The sequence below is a fragment of the Myodes glareolus genome, chromosome 24, assembly GCF_982192425.1.
Source record: "Myodes glareolus chromosome 24, mMyoGla1.1, whole genome shotgun sequence".
In the NCBI taxonomy this organism is placed as follows: domain Eukaryota; kingdom Metazoa; phylum Chordata; class Mammalia; order Rodentia; family Cricetidae; genus Myodes; species Myodes glareolus.
This window is the reverse complement of record NC_142049.1, coordinates 42,809,530-42,828,816: the sequence shown is the minus strand read 5'-3', so window position 1 is coordinate 42,828,816 and position 19,287 is coordinate 42,809,530. Positions and strand designations below refer to the sequence as shown.

Genomic DNA, 19,287 nt, shown 5'->3' with positions numbered 1-19,287 from the left:
CACACGGGATACAAAATAGAGAAAATACTAACCACACGGATAAGAAAGAACAGAAGATAGACCCTTCTCTTGAATTGATTTAAATGATTGGCTGGTTGAATGAAAATAGTAAGAATGGGGTCTGCAAAGATGGCGCAGCAACTGCCTGCTCTTCCAGAAGACTCTGGTTCAGTTCTCTGCATACCAAACGATGCTTCACAACCACCTGTAAACGCCAGAGACACCACCACCCTCTTCTGGTCACTGGAGGCACTGCATGCAGATGGTGCACAGATACACATGTGGGCAAACATTCACACATGTAAAATAAAAATAAATCTTTACGGAATAAATTAATAAATAATGTCTCAGTTACTTTTATATTACAGTGATAAAGACCACAACGAAAAGCAATTTGAGGAGAAAGGGGTTTTATTTTATATCAAGTATGTAGTCTACCATCTAGGGAAGTCAGTGATGCTTACTGACTTACTTCCCACAGCTTAACCTGCTGTCTTATATAGCCCAGGACCACCAGTCTAGGGGAACCACCACTCCTAGTGATTTGGGTGCTCCCACATAAATCATTAATCAAGAAAATGCACTACATACTTGCCTACAGGCAAATCTTATGGTGACGTTTTCTCAACTGAGAGTCCTTCTTCCCAAAAAACTAACCAATGTTAAGTTGACTTTAAAAACCAGCACATAACAAAAGGGCAAACTGAAGCCGCAGGGCGACTGGTAATGAAAAGTCCCCAGACTATCTTGATACAAAATATACAGCTTTAATAAACAGAAGTAAGACTTACAACAGCTTACACCAGAATCCAAAGGATCCGTCCAGATGCAGGAGCCAGGCGAAAAGGGGGCTAGTGGAGCACTTGCTAGGTTTATAGGCAGGCTTTAGCCTGAGGACGCCAAGCCCCAAAAACAGAATGTGATTGGCTGAACTCCCCTATCAGGCAAACCAAGGGAAAGTACCTTAAAACCATGCTTCAAATAACTGTAATGACTATGAGAAATTCAGACCAGAAATCTACATACCATAAAATTCCATTTATGGAAAGTTCTAGAGAGATGTAAATTAATCTATAATGATAGCAGAACAGCAGTTTTTGGAGATAGAGATGGGGATGATTGGGATGATGTCTTAATTGTGGGATGGTTTCACAGGTGTTCTCGACGGCAGAATAGCATCATCCTGCTTGAATATGCATAGCTTATTTATCCTGTCAATCACACCTCAATAGAGATGGTTAAGTGCTAATCTAATATTTGAATGGAATAATCTATTAAATCTGGTTTTGGGGTTTAAATTTTATGAAGTCTAATACATATTGATTATTTCAGGTGAAAACTTAGCATCCAAAGATGATATCTTAATTTCGAAGACTTAGTTAACAAAAGGTAAAACATCTTAGTAGTGACTTTGCGTCAACCGCATGCTGAAAGGAGAACACCATGAAACACATGTTTGACTTTCTACCTTTCTGACAAGGCTCCTCTGAAACATGAGGTACCCTGATAGCACATTTCTACTGAACAGTTCTCGCCACTGAGGGAGATTCAGCTGAACTACTCAGAACACACTGGCGCCCACATGGCGCCCAACATGGCCCCCAACAATGAGCAGTCAGTATAGCCTCTTCCCAAAGATGTCCACACTGCCCCCAATAAGTAAATAAGCCATACTACTGACAGGGGGAACTCTCAATATAAGATGACTTTATCAGTCTTGAAATAAGGCCATTGTTGTATAGGGTGCATCTGAGTGATTTCAGTGGGATCATCAAAGTCCTGGCAGAGGAGAGAAAGAAGACAGTATGGTAGGTGGGAGAGAGAGAGAGAGAGAAGCTGATGCAACAACAGATATGCCCGCTGGAGCACTGCATCGAGTCCAGGAGGGTGATAGCTATGGAATGTGGGAAAGGCTTGGTTATCCAGAAAGAGCACAGCTCTCTGGTACCTCAGCATCAGTCCCAGAAAGGTCATAAAATCATGCCCTTCAGAATTCTAAGATAATCACATGTTGAAGAAACTAAATCTGTGGTCATTTGTTAGAGTGGCAGCAAATAAATAGCACAGTGTTATCAGGAGGCCGCTCGTTTGTCCTGGCCACTTAGCCCCGAAATAGCCACACAGAAACTGTATTAATTAAACCACTGCTTGGCCCATTAGCTCTAACTTCTTATTGGCTAACTCTTACTTCTTAATTTAACCCATTTCTAGTAATCTGTGTACCGCCTCATGGCTGTGGTTTCCCGGCCCAGATTATGTGTGTCTGAAAGTGGGGTACTGCAGCAGCCAACAGTTAAGCATTTGGAAAAGGCTTTGGCTTGGGTAATAGGAAGAGTCAAGAAGAAACTAGAAGAGTGTAGTGGGAAACTGCCTCTTACAGACTGTTAATAGAAACTCTGGGAAGAAAGTGGAGCACACAGGAGAGAGCCTGCCCGCCTTGGAGAGCATTTAAAGTATGTACAACTATATGTACCACTGTGAGCATTCAAAGGATGTTGCTGTTGCCAGAGGCTGAGAAGGGAATGGGGAGCTCGTGGCCAACCAGAAAACAGGGAGCCTTCAGATGGCAGCAGAAAGGCAGAGTGAGTTTCGCCTGGCAGTGGCCTGGAAAAGACTCCTGCCAACGGTGAGTGGGGATAAGTAGCTAAAGGGATTGCAGAGGTCTGTGTTCCTGCTGCTTGCATGGAGCGTCAGAAGTCAGAGGAAGGTCGAAGCAAGAATTGCTAAGCAAAGAGGAATAAAGACCTATGTAGTCAAGTGTATGGAAGGAAGCCCCAAACCACTAATTATTACCAAAAGACAAAAAAAAAATCCTTCCAAGGAAGTTTTCATATGCTGTATGGGACTATAAATTGCTACAGCCATTGCAGAGGGAAGAGTTGGAGTCCACTTGCTCCAGAGGCTGGACCAGGAGGGTCACTCAGAAGACCCTGAAAGCAGACTGACCCACACAGCAATACCCCATCTCAAACACAGAAGGAAAGAAAGACCACTAAAATGGGCCCCAGCAATCACACATCTGGAAGCTTCCCCACTCACAGGCTCAGACACTCACACTCACAGCACCCAGGACAGGCAGCCCACCTAGGGGTCCATCAATAGATGAAGATGAATGCAGTCCACCTAGGGGTTCATCAATAGATGAATGCAGCCCACCTAGGTGTCCATCAATTGATGAATGGGTGGAAAAACAATCATACATACATGTGTGTACATACACATACATATACAACAGAATATTGATGCTGCTATTCTGTTACTACATGTAGTAACATAGCTTGATCTCCAGGACACGTGTGAAGTGAAATAAGTCGGTACCAAAAAGACAGATACAGCAAGTTCAGCATTCTATGAAAACTAAGAAGTTGATCCTACAGAAGGGAGCATGAGGCTCTCCCAGAGCCTAAGGAGAGACGGGAGAAGACTAAGGACCCGGCAGTGAATGCAGTTGGTGAGGCAGAGTGACTTCCAATGTTCTGCAGAACGTAGGATAACTATGATGGGCAATAATTAAATACTTCAACATAACTAGTAGAAGAGATTTTGAATGTTTCCAGAACAGAACAGCAAGAGATGGCTGATGTGATGGCCATGCAATGAGCCTGACCTGATCTTCATATGCAGGACACGAGGACCGAAATGCAGCTCTGCACATAGTTGCGCTATGTCCAACTACCGTTTATCAAAATATTCCCAAAGCTGTGTGTGGTAGCACATGTCTGTGACTCCAACACTTAGGGAACTGAGGCGGGAAGATCTCCAGTTCCGGGCCTGCCTCAGTTGTATAGTGAAACCTTGCTTCAAAATGTAAAAATAGGGACTAGAGAGATGGCTCATCCAGTAAAGAGTCTGCAAGCATGGAGACCTGCGTTCAGAACCCCAGTAACACTGTAGAAAGCCAGCTAGGCAGTGCATATCTGTAACCACAGACCTAAGAAAGGCAGGGAGGGTGTGTGGATCTCTGCAGCTCACTCGTCAGCCAGTATAGCCAATCGGTGAGCTCTGGGCTCCAGCCAGTATAGCCAATCAGTGAGCTCTGGGCTCCAGCAAGTTTAGCCAATCAGTAAGTTCTAGGCTCCAGCCAGGATAGCCAATCGGTGAGCTCTGGGCTCCAGCCAGTATAGCCAATCAGTGAGCTCTGGGCTCCAGCAAGTTTAGCCAATCAGTAAGTTCTGGGCTCCAGCCAGTATAGCCAATCAGTGAGCTCTGGGCTCCAGCAAGTTTAGCCAATCAGTAAGTTCTAGGCTCCATCCAGGATAGCCAATCGGTGAGCTCTGGGCTCCAGCCAGGATAGCTAGTTGGTGAGCTCTGGGCTCAGGTAGAGACCCCGACTCAAAAAAAATTAGTGGAGCATCATAGAGGAAGACTCTTGACATGGACCTCTGACCTCCACATTCATGTGCATATGAACACATATGTACACACAAACACGCAGAGATGATGTTAAAGATAATAAAAATTAAAGTTTAAAATACTGCTGAGAAAATTTTATACTGGCAGAAACATCACCAACTTGAACTGAATAAAAAAAAAACATAAAAGAACAAAATAAATAAGGGCTCACAAGACCGCCCCCAAACTCTACAGACAGGAAGCAGGCTGACAGACTGCTGCAGATACACGCTCTCCTTCATGCGAAAGGAAAGATGTCCCAGAGGGCTGGGCCACAGACAGGTAGCAGAGGTTGTCCTAAACCTTTGAAACTCGGTGGAGTTGGTGCTGCTGGGCTCCCAAAGCATTGGGGGATGGCAGCCCCTTTGTTCCTTCCCCTTTTAAACAGGTATGTCTGTAACTGTTATTCCTTCTCTTTTGGAAATGGCTGGCTTTCCTTTCCAGTTCCACAGACCTACAGATGGAGGGAAATTTCGTCCCAAGTGTGGTCTCATCACATCTGATCTAAATTACTCAAGAGTGAGATTTAGGATTCTTTGCAAATAAGACTAAAGCATATTTGGGGCTTTGAGCTGAGGCTTTAAGCATTACGATAGGGCCAGGCAGTGATGGTGCCCGCCTTTAATCCTAGCAGAGGCAGGTATGCGTCCGAGGCCAGCCTGGTCTACAGAGTGAGTTTCAGGACTTCCAGGGCTACACAGAGAAAACCTGTCTCAATAAACAAACAAACAAACAAACAGATAAATAGATAAATAATAAAGACTGTTGAGGGATAGAAATGAGATGATTGTAATTTGCATGTAGGACAGACATGAAAGACATGAATCTTTGGGAGTAGATGATACAGTTTGCAGTTGCAACATAATGCTTCTCCAAAGATGTCCGGGAACTAATCACCAACACTAGTAAATATGCCACCTTAGGTGATAAAGGAACCTTTACAGGCACAAGACACTGGCTAGATGTAAGGGAGCATCCTGGGCTATCCAGGTAATCATGGTATAATCAATCACAAGAGCTCAGGGCACAGGGAAATAGCTCATCCAGTTCCCAAAATTGAGTTTCTCTTCCCACCAATGAAGTTGAAAATCCACACCCGGAAGATATCCAAACCCAGCCTAGGGTTCCATGGCCGAATGAATGACCAGGGGAGCAAGCAAAAGCCTCTTCTCGGGTACACGGGGCTGAGGGTTTTAAGCCAACTCAAAAGGCCCGTGAATCTCTTACTATATACCATGCACAACAGCAGGCTTGAGGATCTAGAACTATCTAGACAGGCAGGAACCGTGCCCTCGTTTTCTTAGCAGATAGTGAATGGCAGGAACTCTGACTTTCCAGGAGGCAAAGAACAAAGCACATGACCCCGCTTGTGTCCTGTGAGCCATACCAGCGTACATAGTTCACCGAATGTCTAATAAATTGTACAACATCTGTAGATTTGCTATATTTCCCTAGCAGTTGTTACTTATCCACACGACGAATATCTTAAGTCACATCCCATAATATCAGTTCAGCAATTCTAAAATAACAGTTTTGCTATTTGTGTTGAATATGAAATGTTTCCCGAAGGGCTCATGTTTTAAACCCATGTTCCCCATCTGGTGGTGTAATCTGGGAAAGCTATAGAAACTTTGGGAAGTGGAGCCTGGCTAGAGAAAGTGGCCACTACTAGGTGCAGCCTTGAGGGTATGTTAATCCTTACTCTTTCCTGGCTTACTCTCTGCTTCCTGGCAGCCATGGTGTGGGCTGTTCCACCCTTGCTTCCCTGGTCTGATGGACAAAACCTTCTAAAACCGTGAGCCAAGATAAATAAATCTTTCCTGCTTCAAGATGTTTGTACCAGTCACAGTCATGAAAATCCAACGCAGTTGTCTTCCAAGGAAGGTGTGTTGGAAGAACACAGGCATTTTCACAGGGAGATGCCGAGCCACCTTCCTGATGAGTGTACTCTCTGACTTTAACCTCCACAATGGTCCCCAGTGCACTGAGACGAAAGTACAACAGCTAAGAAGCACACGGCTGTAGTTGGTTATTGAAATTTCTTACTCTTACTCTTTGCTCTTTTGGGAGGCGGGAGTGGCGTCATCCAGCTCTCAAACGAATCACACAGGGAGATTTATTCTTTTTTATGAATGCCTGGCCTTAGCTTGGCTCATTTCTAGCCAGATTTTCTTAAATTATCCCATCTACTTTTTGCCTCTGGGCTTTCACTTTTCTCTGTTTCTGTATATCTTTTCCTTGCTTCTTACTCTGTGTCTGGCTGTGTGGCTGGGTGACTGGGTCCCGTCATATTCCTCTCCTCCTTTTCTCACCCTTCTCTCTTTTCTTCTCTCTCTATTTATTCTCTTCCTGCCTGTCCCACCTGTCCTTTCTCCCGCCTACCTATTGGCTGTTCAGCTCTTTATTAGACCAATCAGGTGTTTTAGACAGGTCAAGTAACACAGCTTCACAGAGTTAAACAAATGCAACATAAAAGACTGCAACACATCTTTAATTGATACTCCACACACAGCCTCCCACCTGCCTGAATGCACACCACATAAAGACCAGAATACTCAAACCCGTGACGCCTTCAAAACATCCCCCTGACTGCTGGTCCAAGGCAAACAACAGTGCCTACTTCTTCAGCCACTCGTCACCCTCCAGCTAAGCTGTACTTCTTTCTGTTGGCTTCTGTTAAAGGCCTTTCTACATATGACCTCTTCCAACCATAGAGGTCACACTTCCACCTCTCCCCACCCCAGACTTTCCTTTCAGCTTCTAAGTCCTACCTGACCTGGCCCATTTTCAAGGTGACCTTTCTCTGGTGACCACTGTCTCCCACCCAAACGGGATCAGACCCACCTGCATTACTTTTAATTGACAGTCTATATACATCGGCTCTGAGGTTAAGTAAAGCTAGTGTAATTCAACAATTTCTAGAGTTTGCTATCTTCTGCCTTATATTTTAGGGCAGGGACTACATGTATCTTTTTTATTGTTGGCATGCTGTAATATCATTGTTCACTACATATATGTATATATGTATGTATACACACACACACACACACACACACACACACACACACACATATCAGACATTGTTGCAGAAGCCCCATTAGGGAGGTGCTGCAGGCATCTGTCACTTAGGTGAGAATACTAAGGCACAGAGAAGCTAAGTCCCACCAGCAACCGTGACAAAGTTGGAAGGCGGTTCCAGTCAGTGGGGCTCCAGGGCCCATGCTTTGCAGCACTATTCTATTCTCTCTTGGCTTTACAGAGGCTTGTCAGATGTGTGTAGTAGGCAGAGCTGAGGAAGCTGCACCCAAAGAGAATGTAGCCACGGGCAAGCTCTTCGCGCAGGTAAGACAGGCACAGGTACAAGCAAAGACAGAAACTATCAGGACAAAAATGATCCCGAAGCAAAGCGCGACTGATCGGCAGCTTTCAAAGCTCTGCAACGCCGTTCCATATGGGTTCCTTCACCCAAAGTCCTGGGGGAACATTTCGCTGTCGGATCGCGTATCTTTCCACCATACCCCTCTTGCCTCGCCCCACTCTCAGAACACCCCCCTTTTTATCACACACTTCAGGAGAAGAACATGAGAAAAGCAGCAAAGGGGATCCCCAAACGCAGGAAGGGGAGCACACCCCCAGACTCCTCCTCCCCTACTCCCACCCCATGCAAAGAAGGATAAAAATTTTTTACCTTGAAATAGAAATGCTTTGCTGGCATTGTGTAGTCCAGCCACCTGAGTGACCCCCAGGGTCGTGTTCACAAGGTCGAGTTCTGTGATAATGTCCATCTGAAGGTCAGGGTCCATCCCAAAGCCCAGCACTGGGAAGAAACAAACCGGTGTTGGTTCAGCAGACAGAATGCAGGCTGCCATCCACACAGAGCAGATTACAGAGGAAAGGGGTGGCTGGGATTCATCCAAGGCAGTTAGCAGTGCTGGGGAGTCTCCCCAGGGAGGACAGGAAAACAACTCTGCCCTATACTCCCTTGGAAGGTTCAGTTTCTTCTTACCCTCCCGCAATCCACTCTATTATAGATGGCTTACCTCACACTCAAACTCCTGGAGCCAAATAATTTTCAGAATTCAGAATGTACCACAAGTTGAGAAGGAAACATGGCCAGCCCACATGCTATGTTTTATGTAACGTCCTCAGCAAAGGCTGGGGTATCATAGATTGATCACAATCTATGGTATTTCTAGATTGAAGAAGTACGATGCTTTCTCCTCATTGACTTAACTAGCCCAACATCCCTTTAGGTTACATTTTGTCGCCAAATGGATTCAACTCAGAACGGTTTTGTTGTCTGATACACTGTGAACAAAGTTTGAGTCCCTAGACTTTTTACATGTGAGGATGGGATGGTGGATCAGGACCGTGGGGCTGAACAACCTGCCTCAGACTCAAACAACAAGCCCTGCACAGAGCAATTCCTGTCGCCCAGGAACCACCTCCTGCACTGCACAGTGGAGAAGGAAACTGTCCCTACTGGAGAATAGTGGCAGGAAAGGGCAATGCTCAGACTAGCAGGTACATATGTCCCTCCAAGGATTCTGAGATAGAAACTTAGACACCCTGGCACCTCTTACTAGGGAAGAAATGTGCCTGAATCCCCTGAATCTGGGAATGACAGATCCCGAGGGTGTCTCTTACCCAGGGAGTGTTCTGTGGAATGACTCATTCATGATTGCAAAGTGATTTCCAATTACATATATTAATAAGGCTACAGATCACTCGGAAGGACCATTGTTTGAAGCCATTCATGGAGACTCTGCTTAGCTCCACTTAGCATCTCAATAGTGGTTTCTGATTGCACAGTTGGGAATGTTTTAATCAGCAACGGCTGTCAACTTCCCTCTGATGGCAACGCAGTCACCCAGCCGGGATGCAGAGAGCATGCACCCAATTTGTCCCACAGAGACTCAGTGAATATTCATCAGGACTTCCTAAACCCCCACAGTCCCACCTGGCCTTCTCTACCACTCCTGACTATATAGATTAGGGGAAGGAAATGCACCCTTCCCTTCCCCTTTTCCTACTAGAAAGCAGAATCAGGAAGGGTGCTTTGGAGTTGAAACCCATCATTGTCAAGATAGGAACTAGGTTAATTCGAAGGCATGGGGCATTTGACTACCTTCTTGATTTGTGTCAGGCTCCTCCCTAAACAGCCCCATCTTCCAAGCTCAGGGTGAGAATTTTGTCCTGAAATGCAGCCAGTTACAAAAATCTCATGACCCAAAGATAGCTCTCTCATCCACTGTTCGCATTCATTTATCAGCAGTTCGAGCATGGGCCGCCTGCAGCGCAGACTGGGTATCCTAGATGTTATGGGCACTAAGGACATTCTCAAGCAGCTTCCACTCCTGAGAGGGAGGAATCAATGAGGCTAGTTTGGCAATAAATACAGGAAGTACTGGGATCGAAAACAATTCAACAGGGGAATGGGGCCTGGCTAAAGGAGCGGGGCCAAAGCCTGAGGAAAGGCATGTCAACCTGTAGAGACCAGTGAGGGCGAGCCAGGAACACCATGGACTGTTCTAGAAACAGGGATAGGCTGGGCTGTAGCAGAATGGGTACAGGCAGAAAGAGATCAAAGGCAGGTGTTCTCCTTTTCTCTCCATTGATATGATAAAATAGTATTCACAATCCATCACTGAGGGAAATCAGGGCAGAAACCACAGGGGAACCTGCTTGCTGGCTCACTCGTTGACACCCCTACAGGCTCATGCATAGCTAGCTCTTTTATAAGGCCCAGGCCTCCAACCCAGGGAACAGTGCTACCCAGAGTGGGCTGGACCCTCCTGTATCGCTTAACAACCAAGACAATCCCTCACAGAACAACCTGATAAAGAAAATTACTCAATAAGTCTCTCCCTTCAAGGTCCATGAGCTGGGCCAGTGGGTAAGGGCTTCTGCCAACAAGCCTAAGTCCCCGAGTTCAAGCCTCATGACCCACACGGTGGAAAGAGAGAACCAACTCCCACAAGCTGCCATCGGCCCTCCAAACTTGTGCTATGGCCAGCATCTCCCCACAGCCTAGGTTCACATACACAATAAGTAAATATTTAAAAATAATTATAAAGATTCTCTCTTCTCAGTTGACAGTGTCGACCAAGGAGTGCAAAAGCCAGATTACAAAAGGCCTTGTGACGGGCGACAAGGACCGTGGATCTTATTCTGTCCCTAATGGGCTAACATTGAAGAGCTGTGAGGTGTGTGAGGATGGCTTACATTTAAAATATGGGTCTATCTTTAAGCCAGTCTATCTTTAAACCAGTGTGCTATTGCTCATGCTACCTGACTGCTCCATTCACTTTGCTCAGGGCCTGCTTGGAGTTCAAAGCAAAACTAGGCGAGATACCCTTCTGTCTTCCCAAGTGGCAGCCCCACGAGCCTGCTGTCAGGACTTGTGAGCCTGGATGCCAGCCGCTCCATGGTCACCTTGGAGGAATAGACAGGAAAGGAACTAATATTTCAGTTTGATCTATCGTGTTCTGAACCCATACAGCACAAATTAAATCAAAGAGGATCTCAGAGGACCTCCCCGCTGTCTTTCTCCGGCCAGGAACTTTGTAAGTGGTTGGGACATGTGCTGTTGGCCACACATGAAAACAGTGAAGCATCTCTGTTACTCATGCAGACTCCCGCAGGACCTGGCATTGGGCAGGCTCTTAATTCAGAATGGGTTATATATTTGGTATAGGGGGTATATGGTCCTCACTGAGGTAGCAATGACCTCAGAGCAGTAAGGAAGACCATGAAAAGACAAGCGGGTTGGTGAGTTGAGGAAACTTTCTAAGCAGACTGTGGTTACCCTAGTTAGGGTTACTGATGCTGTGATGAAATACCATGACCAAAGCCTTCTTGGAAAAGAAAGGGATTTTTGGCTTACATGTCATTGAAGGGGCACTACTTACTGTCTTACACCTCACGGCTTGTTCATCCTGCTATCCTCACCCACAACGAGATGGGCCCTCCCCCATTGATCACCTATTTTAAAGATCACCTACAGGCTTGTGTGCTTGCTGCCTGATCTTCGGGAGGCATTTTCTCAACTGAGGTTCCCTCTTTCCAGACAACTCTCGGTTGTGTCAAGTTGACATAAACTAGCCAGCACATAAACTAGTTGACTGAACAACTGGCCTCCAATCATTACCCATTCCACATCCACCCTCCCTACTGTGTGACTTCACAGTTCCTCCTGCTGGAGTGAATGAAAGCCACCTCTTCCTCGGCTCTGAACTCAGCTGTCTACCCTGTCTTGGCTATGGTGGCATTGGTGACAATGTTTACAAAAGCAAAGACTTGAATGTGCTCACATGGTGGGACTTCTTCACCATGATGAGATCACAGCCTTAGAAATGGGTCCCTAATCCATGAGGGCAGTGCAGACACACAGGGCAGGCAGCTTGCCTAAATGTGGAGGGGCATTCAGCTGGACCCTCCTACATACCGCATGCATACTTGCATGCATCTGAACACAACCTGTTGCTGCAAGTCACGACTTGAGGTAACTTGCTATATAGAAGTATTGTGGCAACAGATAATCACTGTAAAAACCAAAGACCCACTAAGCTGGTCAGCCTGAAAATACACAAGTCTCTCCATCTAGGGCGTCTGTAATGGGACAAATCTAAAGAGTGTCCAAGCAGACCCTGTGGAACTGACAAAGCACCCTAATAATGTCCCACAAGTCCCCATCCCCAAATGAGAACACAGTGCCCTCAATCCAGAACATATTGTGGAAATGCAAGTCCTCTATCATAGGGAAGTAACACTCCTGAGAACCTCAGTTTCCTCCTCTGTAGAAAGGACAGTGTGGCCTCCCTGACACCTCAGATCTGGCTGATGGCCTCACAAAGAGGCTCAGGCTACATACAGTACTCAGCTGGGGTCTGGTTCACATGCCTCCCATAAGACTAACTCTCAAACCATTCCAGCCTTGATCCTGCACTCTGCAGAAGTTAAAGAAGAAACTCAGGTGGCCCTTTTCCTGGCTGCAAACCGTTTTGTTCTTTATATGAAGACATACCCACCATACAGATGGAAAAAAAAAAAAGAGAGAAACCAATTGGCTTCCAGACACAGCTCTATTCTCTGCTTTTAATTAGTCCCTTTCAGGACAATGCCCAGTGCTGATAGAATAACACATTGGGCATGGCACAGGGAATCAGGAAACCCATTAGTAAGGAGCCATCATCTTGGCCTCTCCTGAACCTTGCATCACGAGAGACGCTAGCTCCATCCACCATGTTTCATTTCCAGGCTTATGTCTGCTGTCCATGCCGCCAGCCCCTGCCATTCCTTCCCTAGAAAACTCTATATTAAAGTTTTCCACTTTTGACATAGCTGGTTCACAGATGGCTAAAAGCGGGCATTAGAATTAAGCCGATAAAAAGCTCCTGGGGAGGAGCTATCTTCGGAGCCTGGAAAGCAGCAGTCTGTGTGGCAGAGGCACTTGAGGTCTAGATGTGCTGTTCAGAACTCACTCTAGCTAGGCTACCTGCTGTTTATCGGGCCACTGCTGGCTGCTCCTCAGCCCTGGCCAAGGAGCGCTCCAGCCCAAAGCCCTTCAGTTTCCCTTTGATGCCCGGGACTGAGGCTTCCAAGCACAAGCTCCCAGGGTCTGGCTCACTTCAGATCTAATCCGCCTCATGGTAGCAGCTGCTATTCTGGTCCATGCAGAGCCAAGTGACACCAGAGGAGTGACAGGAGTGACAACCTCCTCTAATGATAGGATTGCATGGCCACTTGATCTCCTCTTCTTTTTTTTATTTTTTAAGTTTTTTGGGGATTTGGGGGGGGGGCTTTTTTTGGAGACAGGGTTTCTCTGCAGCTTTGGAACCTATCCTGGAACTAGCTCTTGTGGACCAGGCTGACCTCGAACTCACAGAGATCCATCTGCCTCTGCCTCCCAAGTATTGGGATTAAACATGTGCATCACCACCAACCAGCTCCCTTCTTAATACCTTGAAGAGCAAGGTTCTCAAAGAATATACTTTATGATTCTACAAGCTGGCACATGCTTGATAGGATTGGGGAAGGGGAGGCACATGCTGAACCACCTGGGAATTACTTCAAATAGAAAAAAAAAATCTCTCCTTTCCAGCAGGGGGCAGCAGGAGGCACTGAGTGGACGTCTGGAGATGTGGATGCTTTGGGTACCCCCTTCACTCTCTACCCTAGTGACCTCCCCCAAAACAAAAACTGGAAAGCAAGGAAGGCTTAAGCACTGAGCTCATTGTACTGACCTTTCCAAGCTCCAGGAGAAAACCTGCGGCTGCAGGATGCTCCTGAGTCTATGCTTTGAGTCTACCCATCCAGCCACTCCAGCGTGCCTGGAAAGCCCAGAGCTGGAGAAGGGTGCACAAAGCCAGGTCTCCACCCTGTACTCCAAAGGTTCTCTGGGTCAGAGTGGTGTGAGCAGCTTCCCCCCACGGCACCTGCTACGAGACGGTTGCGTGTGAAGCTGTCTCTGCACTGCGGTCCTGCTTTAATTAAAACGTGTCAGATAGCATCTACTCATTTCCACTAAGTGCCGGGGAGACCGGAGCAGCTAAGTGGGCCACACGTTTCCTTCATCTAGGACTGCTAAAAATCCCAGACAACAATTGTCTCGCTTGACAAATAAACTCCCTCAGCAGCTGTTTGGAGTCTGATACAGTAATCACCAGTCGGCCTTTGCAACCTGAAGATGGATATGGGATGTGGGGGTGGAGCTTCCTGTGCAGAATCAAAGAGGCTGCTGCTTCGAAACTCCCCACAGCTACTCCCTCCAGCTACAAGAAACTCCAAACATAGAAAGCAAGGGACATTTTCTTTTGTTTCCTTAATTCTCCCAATAATTTATGTAGGAAAGATAGTACTCCTGAGGAGCACAATGGTTGGCCCTGCCTTGGGGACTGGTTGAGGGTTGTTACAACCTTAAGTTGCTCCTGTCTTTGCTCAGTGCTTCCTTAGGCCTGGACTGAATCCTACCTTATCCTTCCAAAGCCTTCAAGACACAACTCACACCTCACCTCACCTCACGGCCTGGGCAAAGCCTGTCAGGTGCACAGCCACCTCTCTCCACCATGACGTCACCTTCCCTCCCATGTATGTCCCAAACACCAACTTCTCGCAGCCCACTTCTCCTCCACATCCCCAGGTGCCAACAAGAACACTTTCCAGTTCCTACCAAGATGCTCTGCAGAGCTGGTAAGTTCCCTAGCCATCAAGAGCAGAATCCTCTGTGAGCAGTGCCTAGCAAGTCACCCGCGAGTTGGACTTCACCTCGGGGTCTCTGCAACAGAAGTCTGATGGAAACTCAGCCTGGACCTGCATGGACACGGTTTTGGCAACTTTTCAAATGAGTAATGAAAACAAAGGATGTAGGCATTTGGGTCATAATATGAAAAGATATGACAATGGCCACCAGGCTGCTGCTTCGCTGTCTGTCAGCTCCCTGTCTTCCCTTTCCCTGTAGGATGTGCCCTGCTCCAGACTCTTCTCCTCCTCCCAGTGGATAGCCCAGCACTAGCAAGTCGGACCCTCATCTTCCTGGGGCTAGTTCGGGTTGCAAGGAGCAACTGTGCTGAGCTCCACTCAGCCTTGGCTCTAGTGGCTACAGAGGGAGCTCCGGAAAGACTCTGAGGTTCTTTTGTCCCTAGAGAAACGTTTCCTTACCACTCTAAGATTAAGCAAAGAAAAGCATTCATCCACTTAGGTCCTGGGAAGTGAGAGGGGCTAACAGCCCAAGAGGTGCGCCTGGAGCGAGAGCAGAGGGAACTTTTTAAGTCAACTAAAGGGGGAGAGAGGGGTCTCAGTCCTCTCAAGGTAAACCAGCTGCCTGGCCTGGGAACGAGACTGAACCTCTAGAGGGGGAAACTAGGGTGATAAAGGAGACGCGACAGAGGGAACGGGAATGGCCCTGCGAATGGAAGTCTGTCGTCTAAGGCAATGAGTCTGATGTCTGGCTGTCAAGAACTATCCCTTCCGCTCTTGGCCCCGTTAGTCCACTTCCTACCCCCACCTAACCCCGCCCCTGTCTCCTAACAGCTACTACAGCTCCGTGAAGTAGGCTACATTTTCCAACCCTCCGGGACTTGGGATCAGGGAAGCCTGTGGAAGAGGAAAGAGGGGAGAGAGCATTAAGAGTCCTCACAACCACACGTCCACAGGCAGAACCTAGTGGGGACTTGGCCATTAGGCCAGTCCCTTGGATCCCGGTCTCCGCCCTGCAACCTTTGATAATAGCAGGAGAAACAAGGTTTAGGGGGCAAGAAAATCTTGGGTTGTCTCCACTGGTCCAATTTCCCCGCTAATGATTGTTCACCCAGTCCCTTGGGCTGGGAGCGGGGTAGAGGAAATCACTCCTGGAGTTCCCCTCCGGGAGCCATGTAGAAGCCACAGAAGAGCTCGCCGGGTCCCGTTTTCTCCTGCAGCCCTCTCCCGCGCGGCGTCCGGCTCCTGGGGCCCTGGCCGCGCCCGCTAGCTGCAAGCGCTCCCTGTGCGGGTGGGACTTCCGCGGCTCGGGGACAGTCGCGTCTACCGAACCCTGCAAGTTCAAGGATGTAAGGCTCAAGGCTCGCGAGGCGCGCTGCAGCGGGTTCTGACTCCCCAGAACCGGGAAGCTGGTCGCTAGCCTCACTTGGGTGCGACCACTGGGCCTCACCCCTCACACTGAATGCCCGCAGTTGCGTCCCCAGGGAAGAGGACGCTAGCGGGGGCATCTTCCCTAGCGCTTTTACCCCGAGCTGTGCTGGCACGCTGCCGCCCTTCTCTAGCCGGTTAGAGCTAGGTTCCAGGTCTCTGCATCCCGGAGCAGCGCTACCACCACCACCACCTTCCCCCATAACCCTCCTAACGCCCAGCTTTGCTTACCTGTCCTGGCGGTGCACACACAGAACCACAAAACTAAAATCACATCCATCGGCATGGCTCCGGAGGCTCCCCGCCAAGCAGGGTGCACCAACGCCAGCAAGAAACCAATGCTTTAGAAAGCCGTGGCGCTCTGGGCTTGGACTGGCCAAACTTGCTGGCGGGCGGCAGGGGAGGTGGCTCGGCAGCGCCGGGTGCCGCGCTCTGGGATCGCGCTCAGGAAAGCAACCCCGGCCGCCCCGCCCCCAGCCCACCCCCCCACCGCGGACGGCGGCGGCGCGGGGCTTGGGCCCTGAACCCCGCTGCGGCTGCGCTCCCCCTGAGCTAGGGCGGGAGCGCGGGGCTCCGCCACTCCCGCAGGTTGCCCTGGGCGCCTGTGCGGATCCCGCTAGCCTCCGGGGCTCCCGAGCGGCGAGGATCCTGGCTACTGGCGCTGCGCGGCTTCACGCCCCCGCCTTTGCCACTGCGCCGCGCTGCGGGCTGCCCAAGTTGCCACAGTTCATCCCCGCCGGGTCCGAAGCCTCCCAGCCTGCGTGCGTGCGTGCGTTCCCTGGGGGAACACGTTCTAGGAGGGGTCACGGAGTGCTCCCAGCCCCTTCTTGGAAAACAACTACTAGCGATTCACTCCAGCAAGTGGGTGGGGAGGTGATGGTTGAGGCCCCAAGGGCCACCTGTACTTTATGTCTCTCCCAGGCCAGAGGTCCCTGTGACTGAATGCTGGCTTTTAGGGGTACTGGTGGAGGGTGCTCAGACGGAGGGTGCTGAGACAGAAGGTACAGGTATGGAACAAGTCCCTGAGCTTAAGCAATCTATGGCTGAAATATAAGGAGTTTTTGCAAAACCTCTTTCTACAGGCCAAATGCTGCCACACAGGGGAAGTTCTAAACCATTTTTTTCCTCCTCTCCCTCTTGTGTGACTTTCTGGATGGTTTTCTCCAAATCTCGTTCTCTGGGTCTCTCTCTCTCTCTCTCTCTCTCTCTCTCTCTCTCTCTCTCTCTCTCTCTCTCTCTCTCTCTCTTCTTTCCTTTTCTTTGGAATCTGGACCATAGTACCGTTCTGTAGAGAGAAAAGTTGGGCTTTGCTGGCGACCAGTGGACAAGCAGAGGAGGAGTGTCTCCAGTCTAGGAGTCTCTGTTACCGAACCACCCTAGGAGGTCCCTGTCTGCCGGCTATCTAGGGCTGCTGTAGTCACAGGACCTGAAAGACCACAGCCTCTGGTTTACACATTATGTTATGTGACTCTGGTTTACACATTATGTTAACTGTCATGTGACTCGAAGCCCCCAGGGCTCCCAGCTTCCCCCAACACTACTCTGAGGTGCATAAATCCATACATTCTCCGGAATCCCAGAGGGAAAAGATTAACTTCCCCAAAGAGCCCTGCTTCACTCCCAGGAGTTCTCTCTGGCGTTCACACATTCCCAGTGTTCCAATGGCCTTAAATTCACACACTTTTAGCCCCAGGAAACCAGTGAAGATCACAAACTTAGTGGCACAGCTTCTGAAGAAGAAAGGTTTTGCCTATACGTCCCTCTGACCTTTGCTCCATTTTTCGGGACATTGTATATACATTGTCCACTTATTCCATATATGACTTTTCCTGGACAGGTGACAAAAGGGACCCTGCAAGTTGAGCTCCCAAGGTCCAAATGAGGAGCAGAAGGAGGGAGAACATGAGCAAGAAAGTCAGGACCGCGAGGGGTGTGTCCACCCACTGAGATGGTGGAACTGATCTAATGGGAGCTCACCAAGGCCAGCTGGACTGGGACTGATGGAGCATGTGATCAAACCGGACTCTCTGAATGTGGCTGGCAATGAGGGCTGACTGAGAAGCCAAGGACAATGGCACTGGGTTTTGATTCTACTGCATGGACTGACTTTGTGGGAGCCTGGTTTGTTTGGATGCTCACCTTCATAGACTTGGATGGAGGGGGAAGGACCTTGGACTTCCCACGGGGCAGGGAACCCTGACTGTTCTTAGGACTGGAGAGCGAGGGGGAGGGGGAGTGGAGGGAGGGAGAAGGAAATGGGAGGTGGGGAGGAGGTGGAAATTTTTAATAAATAAATAAATAAATAAAATAAAATAAAATTGCCCTCTGCAGTGCAGATTAACTGGACTGTTACAGAGTGGGCGATGTCGAGGTTCAACTTACTCTCCAGCATGCGCGCACACGTGTGTGTGTGTGTGTGTGTGTGTGTGTGTGTGTGTGTGTGTGTGTGTTGGAGACCAGAAGAAGATGTTGGCTGCCCTGCTGTTGGAATTACAGGCTATGTGACATGTGTGCCTGATATTTATGTCCTCTGAAAGAGCAGCAAGGACTTTTAATCACTGAACCATATCTCCACATCCAACTTTTATTTTATTGGTTATGTATCTGAGGATAACCTTGAACCCTGGTCCTCCTGCTTTCTCCAAGTGCTAGGATTATGGGTCTGAGCCACCACACCTAGTTTATGTGATGCTGAGATTGGAACCCACAGCCTTGCGTATTCTGGGCAAGCACTCTACCAACTAAATCGCCTTCCCGGTCACTTATTCTCCAACTTTCTCAAAATTCAACTTGGCCCCAGAGCAGACCCTTATTCCCAGAATGTGTCACATCTAACACCAACATTAAAACCATATACTTTGCAGGAAATAAGATTTCCTGGGCTTCCTGAATAAGGACACCATATACCAAGCTTCACTGTGAGAACCATGCCCCCTCCAACTCTCCTTCCGTCGTAAAAGCCACTCCATAGCCTTTTGGGGCTCTGAACTGTTTTTCCCAAACTCCTCTTATTGATTTCAAAAGTCCCAGAAAACCTCTAAGTCACAGTGGACCCAGCAAAGGGAAACTGTGGCTTAGATTATTTTTATTTTTTGAGCCCTAATCTTCAAGACTGTGTGGTCTGGTCCTGTGGGATGGAGTTTCAGTGTGCTTCATTTTCAAAAGTTAAGTGAGACGTATGTTCTGTCGCAGGTTTGCAGCTTCACATCCATGAGCAGTAACAAGAGTTAATCTCAACAAGCTGATACATCTTCCCTAGATAACTAAGTG

The 19,287-nt window shown here is 48.3% G+C and overlaps 1 protein-coding gene across 2 annotated transcripts in view; it reads right to left on the bottom strand.

Moving 5' to 3' along the window:
* The window catches only part of Nell1 (neural EGFL like 1), an 822,199-nt gene extending 805,730 nt beyond the window's left edge, over nt 1–16,469 (bottom strand). The window contains exons 1-2 of one of the 2 annotated variants that reach the window (XM_048442384.3): nt 16,249–16,469; nt 8,081–8,209 (exon numbers count right to left, since the gene is read on the bottom strand). In XM_048442384.3, the coding sequence (XP_048298341.2) occupies nt 8,081–8,209; nt 16,249–16,303 (184 nt within the window). In that variant the 5' untranslated portion in view covers nt 16,304–16,469. The remainder of the gene's footprint in view (nt 1–8,080; nt 8,210–16,248) is intronic. The other variant, XM_048442394.3, reaches the window with a different exon arrangement.
* Nucleotides 16,470–19,287: the final 2,818 nt, after the last annotated feature.